The sequence below is a fragment of the Pithys albifrons genome, chromosome 5 (genome assembly GCF_047495875.1).
Source record: "Pithys albifrons albifrons isolate INPA30051 chromosome 5, PitAlb_v1, whole genome shotgun sequence".
NCBI lineage: Eukaryota > Metazoa > Chordata > Aves > Passeriformes > Thamnophilidae > Pithys > Pithys albifrons.
Window position 1 is genome coordinate 76,675,568 of NC_092462.1, and position 12,760 is coordinate 76,688,327.

The 12,760-nt window shown below is 50.6% G+C and overlaps 1 protein-coding gene across 1 annotated transcript in view; it reads left to right on the plus strand.

Moving 5' to 3' along the window:
- Nucleotides 1-12,192, plus strand: part of CYP26B1 (cytochrome P450 family 26 subfamily B member 1) — a 31,350-nt gene extending 19,158 nt beyond the window's left edge. The window contains exons 4-6 of the mRNA XM_071557092.1: nt 890-1,045; nt 4,870-5,151; nt 8,392-12,192. Coding sequence (XP_071413193.1) covers nt 890-1,045; nt 4,870-5,151; nt 8,392-8,784 — 831 coding nt within the window. The 3' untranslated portion in view covers nt 8,785-12,192. The remainder of the gene's footprint in view (nt 1-889; nt 1,046-4,869; nt 5,152-8,391) is intronic.
- The last annotated feature ends 568 nt before the right edge of the window (nt 12,193-12,760 follow it).

The window sequence follows — 12,760 nt, forward strand, 5'->3', positions numbered from 1 at the left end:
CTCCCCAGGTTCCTGGTGGGATGTCTCCTCCCCCTCTGACCTCTGGGAATGAGTCCATTTTGGGTTGCAAACCCTGGTTAAGTGGAGAAGAAAGATCCATCCACTGAGTGCCTTGATGCAGAGCACAATCAGGACTTGCCCAAATTTAAGGCACATTTTTTCCTCACTTGGTAATTTTCCTTTATTTTTGTAGTTTGTGGGACTCTTCCCCTTTTAATTCCCTCCTGTCTGTCCCTGGAGCAAAACAGACCTTCTAATTCCAGGAACTCTTCTAGTTTTTTGATGAATGGTGTAAAATGAAAACGTACCAAGAATCACAGACAAAAAAACAAACCTGTATTTTTTTTCATGGGGCATTTTGGCTACAGAAATACGAGAGGTTTAAAATTTATTTTTGTGATATCACTGCATTTCTTTTAAGTGATATTTTGCCATGTGAACGAGTCCAAGCACTTGCAGGAGAAGGTTAACCCGGTGCAGCTGCACTTGCACAGGAATTGCTTTACTGAGCCCAGGTGATAAAACATCCTGGGAAACGCTCCTGGGAAGAGGATCCTTTGGGATGAATTGAGTTCCCTTTGATTTTCCCAGGGAGTGCCACACATGCCAGGGTGAGGCAGGGGCCTGTGAACTGGGGCAGAGCTGGGGCTCCCACACCAGACCTGTCATTTGCACGTAGGTGCTGATTGCTCTTGCCTGTAATCTCAGCTCCTCGGGGTTCACTCCTGCGCCCAGGGGACGACTCGAGCATCTTTGTGCTTCTCTTTGAGCGTCTGCAATAGCAGTTTTATTACTTAGACCTGTTGTCCCGAGCATGTCTCCAGCTCCTGGGCGTGCTGGTGGGGCTGGTGGTGGGGCTGGCGTGGCCTGAGGGTTTCCTGCTCCACAGGGAATCCGAGCCCGTGAGACGCTGCAGAAGGGGCTGGAAAAAGCCATCCAGGAGAAGCTGCAGAACACGCAGGGCAAGGACTACGCTGATGCCCTGGACATCCTGATAGAGAGTGGCAAAGAGCACGGGAAGGAGTTAACCATGCAGGAGCTGAAGGTAAAGATCTGCCCCGTGGTCACCTTGAGCTTGCTGAGCTCAGGGATCCCCAAAGAGCAAAGCTGAGCTGCCCCAAGGTGGGATTTTTGGAGCAGACCTGAGACAATCAGGGGATCTCAGTGTGAATCCTGCTCTGGTGGATTATGGTGCCAACAAACCAGTTGCTTTATTTATATTTGCAGATTGTCCTCAGCCCTTTCTAGAAATGATTTCATAGAATCCTGGGGTCAGTAAGGTTGGAAAAGACCTCCAAGGTCATCATGTACAACCTTTAACCAAACCCTCCATCCCCACTAAACCATATCATGAAATGGTTTGTGTTCTGAACACTTCCGGGGTGGGTGACTCCACCACTGCCCTGGGCAGCCTGTTCTAATCCTCGGACACTCTTCCAGTGAAAAGATTTTTCCTGATAGCCAACCTCTGGTTTCCCTTTAAATCTGCATTGCACTGGAGTAATAAACCCAAAGGAAATGGGAAAAATAAAGAATGCCCTGGTACATGTTCCTACAATCCAACCTGAACCTCTCCTGGCACAACTGAAGCTTTCAGCCTTGGCCACCTTCATCCCTTGCCCCAAACACTTCTGTGGTGGCTCCTTTGCAGGGCACATGAGCCCTCAGCAGGTTGTTATTGAAGTGGGGTCATGGCAGAGGTGGACATGATGTGCTGTCTGCAGCCATCCCTGGGGTTTTTCCTCCAGTCTGTGTGGCCCTCAACATCCTCTGAGGCTCTGTGGGAAGCTCCCCATGGTGGTTGTCCAAGCTCTTTCTGCACAGGGACTGCTCTTGTAGTTAGACATGCCCAAGCTGTGGCTGCCCCATCCCTGGGAGTGTCCCAGGCCAGGTTGGACAGGGCTTGGAGCACCCTGGGCTGGTGGGAGGTGTCCCTGCCCATGGCAAGGAGTAGAATAAGATGATCTTTAAGGTCCATTCCTACCCAAACCATTTATGCTTCAATGACCAGGCTGGAGAGCTGTTGGGGTGAGAATGCCCCATGACAACCTCTGTGGCTGTCCCTTGCCATTCCATGGGCACTGCCCTACCTGCCTGATGCCTGAAAAGTCTGTAAGAAATAGTCCAAGCCAAATTTTGGAAGGAGATAAAAGGGTAGTGACTTTAGTGAGCACCCAGGCTCGCCCAGGAATACCTGGACAAGTTCTAATTTCCATGGCTTTTATAATATGATCCATCCAATCATCACTTTATACATTTTCAGTTCAACCTTTTTCCCACCCCTGTGCCACTCCCTCAGGAATTGAGTCTGGGGTCGGTGACACCCCTCTCTTCATCAGTCCTCTTCTTCCTTGGGCTTTTGGAGTTCTTCCAGTGTTCTGACTTCTGGATCACTCATTTATGTCTCATTTTGATATTCTTCAATCTTCTACCTCGAAAAAAAAGACTAAACAGCCGAGGAATTGGAGCTCACAGTTCTGGGACAGGGGGAGCGATAGAAAGACATTAAACCCAAGCTGCTGGAAATGTTAACACACTAAATCTACTGTGTTCCTAAAATCTATAAAATGTGAAAATCAAAAATCAAAACTCCTTCTTGCATCATGCCCATGCCCCGGGTCTTACCCTGGCCCTTCCCTGTTGTTACAGTAAAATCAAAAGTGAGCAATTCAGATCTATGGAAAGTCCTGTGAGACTGAGCTCAGCCAGAGGCAGCAAAGAGCTCAGCTGTTGCTGGCTGGTAGGGAGGTGGTTTAATCCCCAAGAATTCACAGAGTAGAAATTCCCAGGACTCTGCAGGTGCAGGAAAACAGCCAGGATGAAATAATATAAACATGGGACTTGTGAGAGATGGGGTTTAACCAACTGAAGTTTCTGGTGTGGTGCTGTGTCCTAACCCCATATAAACCAGGTGCTTTGTGTGATAAAAGGTCTTCACTATGAATCTGTGATGGGTTTGATCCGTGGCTCCCTCAGTAACTGGGTGTAACTAAGGACGTGGATATTACAAAGAATTCCACACGTGTTTTCCAGGTAACAGAGGAGGAGGGGAGATAGGAGGGAGTTTAGTCTTCCTGGTTCCAGCAAGGCTGGGGGCAGCAGGAGGAGCCTGGACAGTCTGTTCTGTTTCTGTTGGTTTTTCTAGCCCGGGACGTGGTGAGATTGTATCATACCTGTTCTCCTTTCCTGAAGTCTTTAATTGTATTTGTCTGATTCATTTGGTTTGCTTTGGGTTTGTTTCCCCCTTATTTCTTGTTAACCATTTTTCCCTCTCCCCTTTTCCCCCTTTTTTTCCCACATAGTGTGTACAAATTGCATATGTGGTTGCAAATGTTAGAAAATATAATTTCTTTTGAATTCAGTTCAGTTTCTTTTGAGTTCTTTTCTTTTCAGTTTTTTTTTCCCTTTTCAGTTTTTTCTCTGGGGGGAGGGAGGAGGCAGTCCAGGGTTGGTAAAAAAACAACCTAGGCCGACCTGAGACAGGATCTCATAGATTGGACCCTGAGATCAGCTCAGATGGTTAAAACTTGGGTGTAATAATGCCAAGGTCATGGGTTCAATCCCCTGTGTGGGCCATTGCCTTAAGAGTTTGTCTTAGGTTTGGCTTAGCTTCTTACCAACCTTGGACTGCCCTCTCCTTCCCCCCTGAGTCCTCGTAGCAAAGGAAAAAAAAAACTGAAAAGAGAAGAACTCAAACTGAACTGAATTAAAAAGAAATTATATTTTCTTGACGTTTGTAAACACATATAATCAATGTGTACACACCACGTAGGACCCCACCCCCAGGGGAAAGGGAAAAGGGAAAAAGGGAAAAAAAACCAAACAACTTGTTAACCAGAAAAGAGGAAGAAACAAAACCAAACTTAAATAAATGAAAGAGACAAATGCAATTAAAGGAGAACAAGCATGAAATGATCTCCCCCACATCCCAGGCCAGGAACACCACAAGAACAGAACAGACCATCCAGGCTTTGCCCACACCCAGCTCCCCGGAAGAAGGAAAACTAAACTCCTCCTCTGTTACGTGGAAAACACGTGGGGAATACTTGTGACGTCTCCTTCCTTGGTTACACCCAGTTACTGAGGCAGCCATGGATCAAAACCATTACAGAGCTGGACTCGATGATCCTTCTGGGTCCTTCCAGCTCAGAACAGTCTGGGATTCTGGGATTCTGTGTGAAGTCCAGTCCCTCCACCGTTTATTTTTAGTTTCCTTCACTTCCCTCCTGTTATGGGTTCACCCAGGTGGGCCTAGATTCAGGCTCTGAAGTTTGGATTAGGCCAAAGCTGTCAGCTGACCTGAGCTGGGCTGAGCTAACAGCTGACCTCTTCTAGCCAGTAACTTTATATTCCATACCACATTATGGCATCATCTCCAGGGAAGTAGGAACCAGTGTGGGAGTGGTTAAGGCAGTCTCTTCTCAGCCCTCCTCTTGGGAGGACACACGATGCTGTCCCAGGGGGGATGGAGAGGACCAGGCCCACCACTGGCTCACAGGGTACCTCAGGAAAGTAAAATGTGCCATTCTGGGTCTCTCCTTTCTGCTTGGGTTTGTCTCCCTGGGTAATAAGCTTCTTCTTAAGTAATGTGTAGTTAGGACAGTAGAATTTGTGTGTTTGTTATGAAGTTGAGGTGGGGAACTTGTTGTTGCAGACTTGTGTGAGTGTATATTTGTACTCTCTTCTAATTGTCTCTTTCTTTCTGTGAAAAATATATGTAGATTTAGTATAAATGCAGTTTGAAGTGTTTTTTTTTTCCTTTCCCCTCTCTTTTCCTCCCTTTCCCTGGTGTTAGGAGGGAGGCTTTTCTCTCTGTGCTTGGGGGGGTTGGCAGTTGCTTATCTCAAACCAAGACACCTCCTCTTCCAGGACGGCACCCTGGAGCTGATCTTCGCCGCCTACGCCACCACGGCCAGCGCCAGCACGTCGCTGATCATGCAGCTGCTCAAGCACCCGCGCGTGCTGGAGAAGCTGCGCGAGGAGCTGCGCAGCAAAGGCATCCTGCACAACGGCTGCATCTGCGAGGGCTCCCTGCGCCTCGACACCATCGGCAGCCTCCACTACCTGGACTGCGTCATCAAGGAGGTGCTGAGGCTCTTCACGCCCATCTCGGGCGGGTACCGCACGGTGCTGCAGACCTTCGAGCTGGATGTGAGTCTGCAGGGAGGGGAGGGCGGGCAAGGGGCTCTGCTCGGTGGGGAACAGCGACCCAAGGTGGGAAGTTCTGCCCAGGCAGGGTTAGGTTGGGTATTAGAATGAGGTTGGGTATTAGAATGGGGTTGGGTATTAGAATGAGGTTGGGTATTAGAACGGGGTTGGGTATTAGAATGGGGTTGGGTATTAGAACGGGGTTGGGTATTAGAATGGGGTTGGGTATTAGAATGAGGTTGGGTAAGAATGGGGTTGGGTATTAGAATGGGGTTGGGTATTAGAATGAGGTTGGATATTAGAATGGGGTTGGGTATTAGAATGGGGTTGGTTATTAGAATGGGGTTGGGTATTAGAATGGGGTTGGTTATTAGAATGGGGTTGGGTATTAGAATGAGGTTGGGTAAGAATGGGGTTGGGTATTAGAATGGGGTTGGGTATTAGAATGAGGTTGGATATTAGAATGGGGTTGGGTATTAGAATGGGGTTGGTTATTAGAATGGGGTTGGGTATTAGAATGGGGTTGGTTATTAGAATGGGGTTGGGTATTAGAACGGGGTTGGGTATTAGAACGGGGTTGGGTATTAGAATGAGGTTGGGTATTAGAATGAGGTTGGGTATTAGAACAGGGTTGGGTATTAGAATGAGGTTGGGTATTAGAATGGGGTTGGGTATTAGAACGGGGTTGGGTATTAGAATGGGGTTGGGTATTAGAACGAGGTTGGGTATTAGAATGAGGTTGGGTATTAGAATGAGGTTGGGTATTAGAACAGGGTTGGGTATTAGAATGAGGTTGGGTATTAGAATGGGGTTGGGTATTAGAACGGGGTTGGGTATTAGAACGGGGTTGGGTATTAGAATGAGGTTGGGTATTAGAATGAGGTTGGGTATTAGAATGAGGTTCTTCCCCCAGAGGGTGGTGGGCACTCAAAAGGCTCCTCAGGGCAGTGGGCAAGGTCCCAAGGCTGCCAGAGCTCCAGGAATCATAAAATCATAGAATCAGTTGGGTTGGAAGAGACCTCCGAGATCATCAAGTTCAACCCTTGGTCCAACCCCACTTTGATTGCTAGATCATGGCACTCAGTGCCATGTCCAGTCTCACCTTAAAAATCTCCAGGGATGGGGAATCCACCCCCTCTCTGGGCAGCCCATTCCAATCCCTGAGCACTCTCTCTGCAAAGAAGTTTTTGCTGCTCTCCAGCTTCAATTTCCCCTGGCAGAGCTTGAGCCCATCATGCCCCCTTGTCCTATTGCTGAGTGCCTGGGAGAAGAGACCAACCCCCAGCTGGCCACAACTTCCCTTCAGGCACTTCCAGACAGTGCTGAGGTCACCTCTGAGCCTCCTCTTCTCCAGGCTGAACACCCCCAGCTCCCTCAGCCTCTCCCCACAGCACTTGTGCTCCACTCCCTTCTCCAGCCTCCTTGCTCTTCTCTTCTCACTTGGGTTGGAAGAGACCTCTGAGATCATCAAGTCCAACCCTTGATCCAACCCCACTGGGATCACTCTGGCACTCTGTGCCCTGGGCTGGTGATCCCAGTGGGGTTGGATCAAGACATGGTGGATTCTCTGTCCCTGGAGGTGTTTCAGAGGACACTCAGTGCCACCTCCAGTGCCTTCTCCAGCCTCGTTGCTCTTCTCTGGCCCCGCTCCAGCCCCTCAAGATCTTTCCTGAACTGGGGCCCAGAACTGAACACAACACTCAAGGAGTGTTTGGGTGATGCTCTAGGTCACAGAGTGTGACTCCTGGTGATGGTCCTGTGTAGGGCTGATGATCCTCATGGGTTCCTTCTAACCCAGCATATTCTGGGATCCTGTGATCCCTCCATTGTGCAACTGCACCGTGAGCTCCCCAAACCAGCCTCTTGCACAGTGTTGCAAAGCTTGCCTGAGCCTGGCTTAGATGAGACCTCAGAGAGGATAAATGAGGTCCTGCTGGTGGTGGGGGATGGATTTGCTGTGGTTCCAGCAGGGATCTGGCACATGGCAGGGGAAGGGATGCACTGGAGCTGTTGAAGAGGAGACGGGTGTGATGCTTCAAAGCAGGACCCGTGACAGCGTTTGACGCCAAAATCCAAGCTGGGGTGTGACAGGGGAAAGGTTTACTGCAAAGGGCATCTCCAGGCTGCTGGATGACAGGGAGATTACTCACTGCCACGGCTGGAATTTCCTACCAGCAAAACAAAATCTGGAGCCGGGGCTCGTCGCTGTAAATCCTCCTAATGCAGCGGTTTGAGTCAGAAACCTTTTAAAGTGCTCAGGGGATGATAAATCCGCCCCGTTTCTCCTCGCCCAGGCCCTGACGTGCGTTCTGGGCGTGTGGTGCTGACAGGCAGCAGGGTGTGGGGTGCTCTGGGATGCTCTGGGAGGGCTGGTTGGCACGTGGGGCACGGCATGGACGTGGGAGAAGATGCTTCCCTCTGCCTGGTGGCAGTGAAGCACCACGGGGTTCCTGGTAGGAACCTCTTGCCAGTGACCACAAAGCAAACAAACAGCGGTGGATCATCCCGTGGGTCCCTGGAATAGAGGGAGGAGGAAACCCAGGATTCCCCTCTCCCAGCCCTTGTTGCTGTGCTCTCTGGTTTCCCTTTAAATCTGCAATACACTGGAAAAATAAACCCAAAGGAAATGGGAATAAGCAGGGAAAACTGTGGGTGGTGATGCCCTGGCACAGGTTCCTACAATCCAGCCTGAACCAGCCCTGGCACAACTGAAGCTTTCAGCCTTGGCCACCTTCATCCCTTGACCCAAACACTTCTGTGCTGCCTCCTTTGCAGGGCACATGAGCCCTCAGCAGGTTGTTATTGGCAGTGGGGTCATGGCAGAAGTTGATGTTGTGCTCTCAGCAGCCACACTCAGGGTTTTTCCTCCATTCTGTGTGGCCCTCAGCACCCTCTGAGGCTCCATGGGAAGCTCCCCATGGTGATTGTCCAAGCCTTGTGTCTGCACAGGAACTGCTCTTGTAGTTAGACATGCCCAAGCTGTGGCTGCTCCATCCTGGAAATGTCCCAGGCCAGGCTGGACAGGGCTTGGAGCACCCTGGGCTGGTGGGAGGTGTCCCTGCACATGGCAGGATGTTGGAACTGGATGATCTTTAAGGTCCCTTCCAACCCAAACCATTCCATGATTCTATGATTGATTGGACCAAAACAAACCCCCTTTGTCTCCTCCTCCTGCTCCCTCTCTCCCTGCCATAGACTTGACCCTCTCTGCTTTTCCCTCCACCCTTTCCCACTTCTCCACAGGGTTTCCAGATCCCCAAAGGCTGGAGTGTGATGTACAGCATCCGGGACACCCACGACACGGCCCCGGTCTTCAAGGACGTGGATGTCTTCGACCCCGACCGCTTCGGGCAGGGCCGGAGTGAGGACAAGGACGGCAGGTTCCACTACCTCCCCTTCGGAGGAGGAGTACGGACCTGTCTGGGCAAGCACCTGGCCAAGCTCTTCCTCAAGGCCTTGGCCATCGAGCTGGCCAGCACCAGCCGCTTCGAGCTCGCCACCAGGACTTTCCCCAGGATCACTCTGGTGCCCGTGGTCCACCCGGTCGATGGACTCAAGGTCAAGTTTTTCGGACTGGATTCCAACCAGAACGAGATCCTGACGGGCACAGACGCCATGCTGGGGGCAACCGTGTAACGCCCACACCGGCGGCGCCAGGGACGGGCGGCCGGGGGGAGCCCGAGGGGTGGGGTGGGGGCGAGGGATGGACAGCAGGGGAGGAGAGAGGGCTGAGGAGCTTCTCCAGGACGCAGAGCCTCCGGACTGACCGGGACTGCCCCGAGCGCTTTGCTCTCCCCGCGGGTGCCCAGAAGGTCCGTGGTGTTGTCACACATCTCGTTCCGTCCGCGAGGAGGAAGACCCGCAAGACCCAAGTCGAGCTGGGGTGTCTGACCATACACAGTATCTAAATATTATAAATCTCTCTCTATAAATACCTATGGAACTCTTCTGCTGCCAGGAGGAGTGCTGGCCAAGGCCTGGCTGCGGGCGAGGCGCTGGGCATCGGCCGAGGATCGGGGGTCTGGTGTCCCACGGCGGCTCTCAGCCGACCTCTGATCTTTACTTTAACAGTGTTAAATTAGCTGGTGATAACAGTGTTTTTTGGACGGGTTCTGAGGGTTTTTTCATTCATTTGTTTGGTTGTGTTGGTTGTTCTGGGGCATTGGTGGCTTTCCTTGGTGAGGAGCAGGCAAGCGATGCCCGTGCCCGGCCGCTCTCCCGCTGGTGCCGGGGCGGGTTGGGAAGGGGAGGGCTCTTATTTTGGACCGAAAAACCCTGTGGTGTCTTGTCCAGGGCTGGACAAGTTGTCCCTCTGAGGCCTTGGGCATAGCTGCATTTTGCAAGATGCATTTTGGGGCTCTGGGTAGAAGGGAATGTGCTTTGTTTGTCTTGTTGAGTTTCCTGCTGCTGCTACACGGCCCATGTGCACCGTTCCCTTGGCACAGCCCCTTGCCAGTCGTGCCAAGGCACCTCTTCTGGGGGCATCTCAGAGCCTTTGCTCTCCCTGGAGGTTCAGGCACCAACCTGTGACCCAACACAGCTCCAGGAGCTCCAGGGAGCTGAGCAGAGTCGAGCTGCTCCTTTGGGTGGGTCCTCCTCTCACACAGGAGGTGTTGGCATGAAAGGTGATCTCTCCAAATAAGCCAACACACGTTTGCCTCATGTCTGGGTTGTGTCTGGTGATGGCAGAGCTCAGTAGGAAGGAGAGGGCTCCATGTGAGCTGCCCATTCCATCCCACTGCTGTCCCAGAAGGAGGGCCCTGCTCCAAAGCTTCCCAGCACAAAACGGTGGCCACCAAGAGGCATCTTGCATTTGATTTGCTGGGTGGGTTTATTTCAGTTTGATTTTTTGCATGCAAGAGGCATCTGGGTTGAGTTTGAGGTGTGTGGGTTGTGCTGAAAGGAAGGAAAAGCCCCCTGAGTGTCTCAGCAGGTGTTTGGTTCAGACCAGAGCCAAGCACCGGGCTGGGAGATCCCTTCTTGTCTTGAGGCATCTCTGCCCAGCCTCACCCCTCTCCCATCCCACCCCACCCCACCCCATCCCACCCCACCCCACCCCACCCCACCCCACCCCACCCCATCCCATCCCATCCCATCCCATCCCACCCCACCCCACCCCATCCCATCCCATCCCATCCCATCCCATCCCATCCCATCCCATCCCATCCCATCCCACCCCATCCCATCCCATCCCATCCCACCCCATCCCACCCCATCCCACCCCATCCCATCCCATCCCATCCCATCCCATCTCATCCCATCCCATCCCATCCCATCCCACCCCTTCCCTCTGAGGTGGAAAGGACAACACAAGGCCCATGGCTGAGACCTCTCCTGACCATGGTGGGAAGAGGCCTCACCCCTGGGTGGGCAGCTTGGCTTTCAGCTCTAGAGGTGTCCAGAGACGTCTGAGGGGTTGCAATGAGGAGGGCGAAGGGGCAGGTGTGGGTTGCCAGGTTGCTTTGCAGGTTGTGCTTTGGACGAGGTGGTGCCTCTTTGGAAGGTTGAGGGAAGTGAGAAGGGAGTTCTGGGGAGGGCCCTTGCCAGCCCTTGGTGGGGGCAAGGAGGAGGGAGGCAGGTTTGGAACCAGGGGAAGCCCTTGAGGTCAGATTGCCGTCAGCCAAGCTGCCAACACCCCCAGGAGCATCCCAGGGGATGGTGGCCACACACACCGGGGTGTACACCTTGATTGAACCTCAAAGAACCCCCTCAGTCTTCCAGGAGATGCCATTCCAATCCCATCCACAGCTTGTCTGCTGGTTGGTAAGATGTCCAACCCAAAAGGAAGGTCTCAGGAGCCTCTGTGTGCACCACATCCCTGAAAATGAGGCTCGGGTTGTTTTCCAGGCTGGAAAATTTGAGTAAATCACCACTAGCTGAGACTTCAGGTTGTTTCCTTGTCCCTGATGGAGAGAAAACTTTCCTGGTGATGAAAGGAGGTTGATTGCAACCAAAATCCCAAAGGGCAAAGGCCAAACAAAATGCAGGAGGGAGGGAGGAGTCTCCCAGGGGCAAACATTTAGGGAGAGGTGAGTGGCACATGGAAGTGTCCATGGTCTCTGTGGATGACGAACCCTGGCAGGACCTGGGGACAGGAGAAAGAGGTGGATGGTCTGGAGGGTGAAAACCCATCACCAGGTGCTCTCCAAGATCCCCCATCTCCATCTGAGACCTGTGCTTGGGATGGAGGAGGCTGGGAAAGGGGAAAAGCTGGAAAGGGGAACGGGCAACAAGACTCCAAGGTCTGGTTAAAGCTCCAACAAACAAAGTCTTTGGGTAGACTTTTCCAGAAGGGCTCGGTCCAGCTTCTTCTGGGGGGGAACCAGGGGAGGGCTTGGCTGAAATGTTCCTTTTAACTTCCAAGGTGATTACAAAGTGAAAACCAAACATGCTTTTGAGTGAGTGGTTGATTGGAGAGCGGTGATGTAAGATGCAGACATCCATTATATACATATTTACATCATGTGTATATATAATGTTTGTGTGGGTGAGTCTTTAATCCAGGCAGAAGTTAAGTCAGGCTTTGTTTTTCCATTCCTAACTAATATAACTTGACTAAAAAAAAAAAAGGAGAAAAAAAAAAAAAAGAAAAAGTTGCTGCAGTGGGTTTGCAGAATAAAGCACTTTGAATCTCAGAATTGTTTGTTTTTTTGGGGTTTTTTTTGTTGGTTTTTTTTTCCTTAGCACAGTCCAATTTGCTATAATATTATTTTATACACATTTTTTTTGGTCTGTCTTTATAAACTATTATAAGTACTATTTTTGTTATAATTCAAAATAGATATTTAGTATAAAGTTTTGCTGTTAAATATTTGTTATTTAGTAAAATATGATTTTTTTTTTCTCTTTATTGTAAACATTGTCTGGGAAAAAAAAATATTAATATGTTTTATCACATTTGTTTTTAATATTAAAAAAAAAAAAGAAAAAAGCACTTGTGGGGTTTTTCGTTATGAAATTGGTGCCGTGTGAACGTGTCTCAGTCATGTGGTTTTTAATATGTATATAATATTAAGTGTTGCATATTAAAATGAATGTTGTGTATTTGGTGATCTCAAAATAAAAAGAAAAAAAAAAGAATAAATAATCCATGGGGGTGTTTGATGGAATTCCGTAAGAAAAAGAGTCGCGTCTCCGAAGTTTTTGCTCCACGTCCATTTGCATCTTCTCTTGGAGGGTTTGGGGACTCCTGGTTTGGGGTTTCAGAGGAACAGCCCCTTCCTGGGAACTGGGAAAGTGGCACTTTGGCAGCCACTCCTTGGTCACCACGAGCAAGGTGGATCCTCACTGGGTGATAATGGACCCAAATCCAGGAAATTGAACTTAAAAGGAAGAATTTTTTTTTTTTTTATGGGGAGGGTGGTCAACTGTTCAACCAGAGATGTGGAGCCTGGAGATGCTCAGAGCCTGCCTGGATTGGTCCTGAGCGACCTGACCGAGGTGCCACAGCTCTGAGGTCCATCCCCAGGGTCTGGGGAGCTCCAGGACACCCAGTTTCTGCCCACAGCTTTTCCCTCTTCCCAACAAGAGAGAGGAGATGAGCTCAGTTGGTTAAAACTTGGTTGGGATAACACCAAGGTCATGGGTTCAATCCCCTGTGTGGGGCATTGAC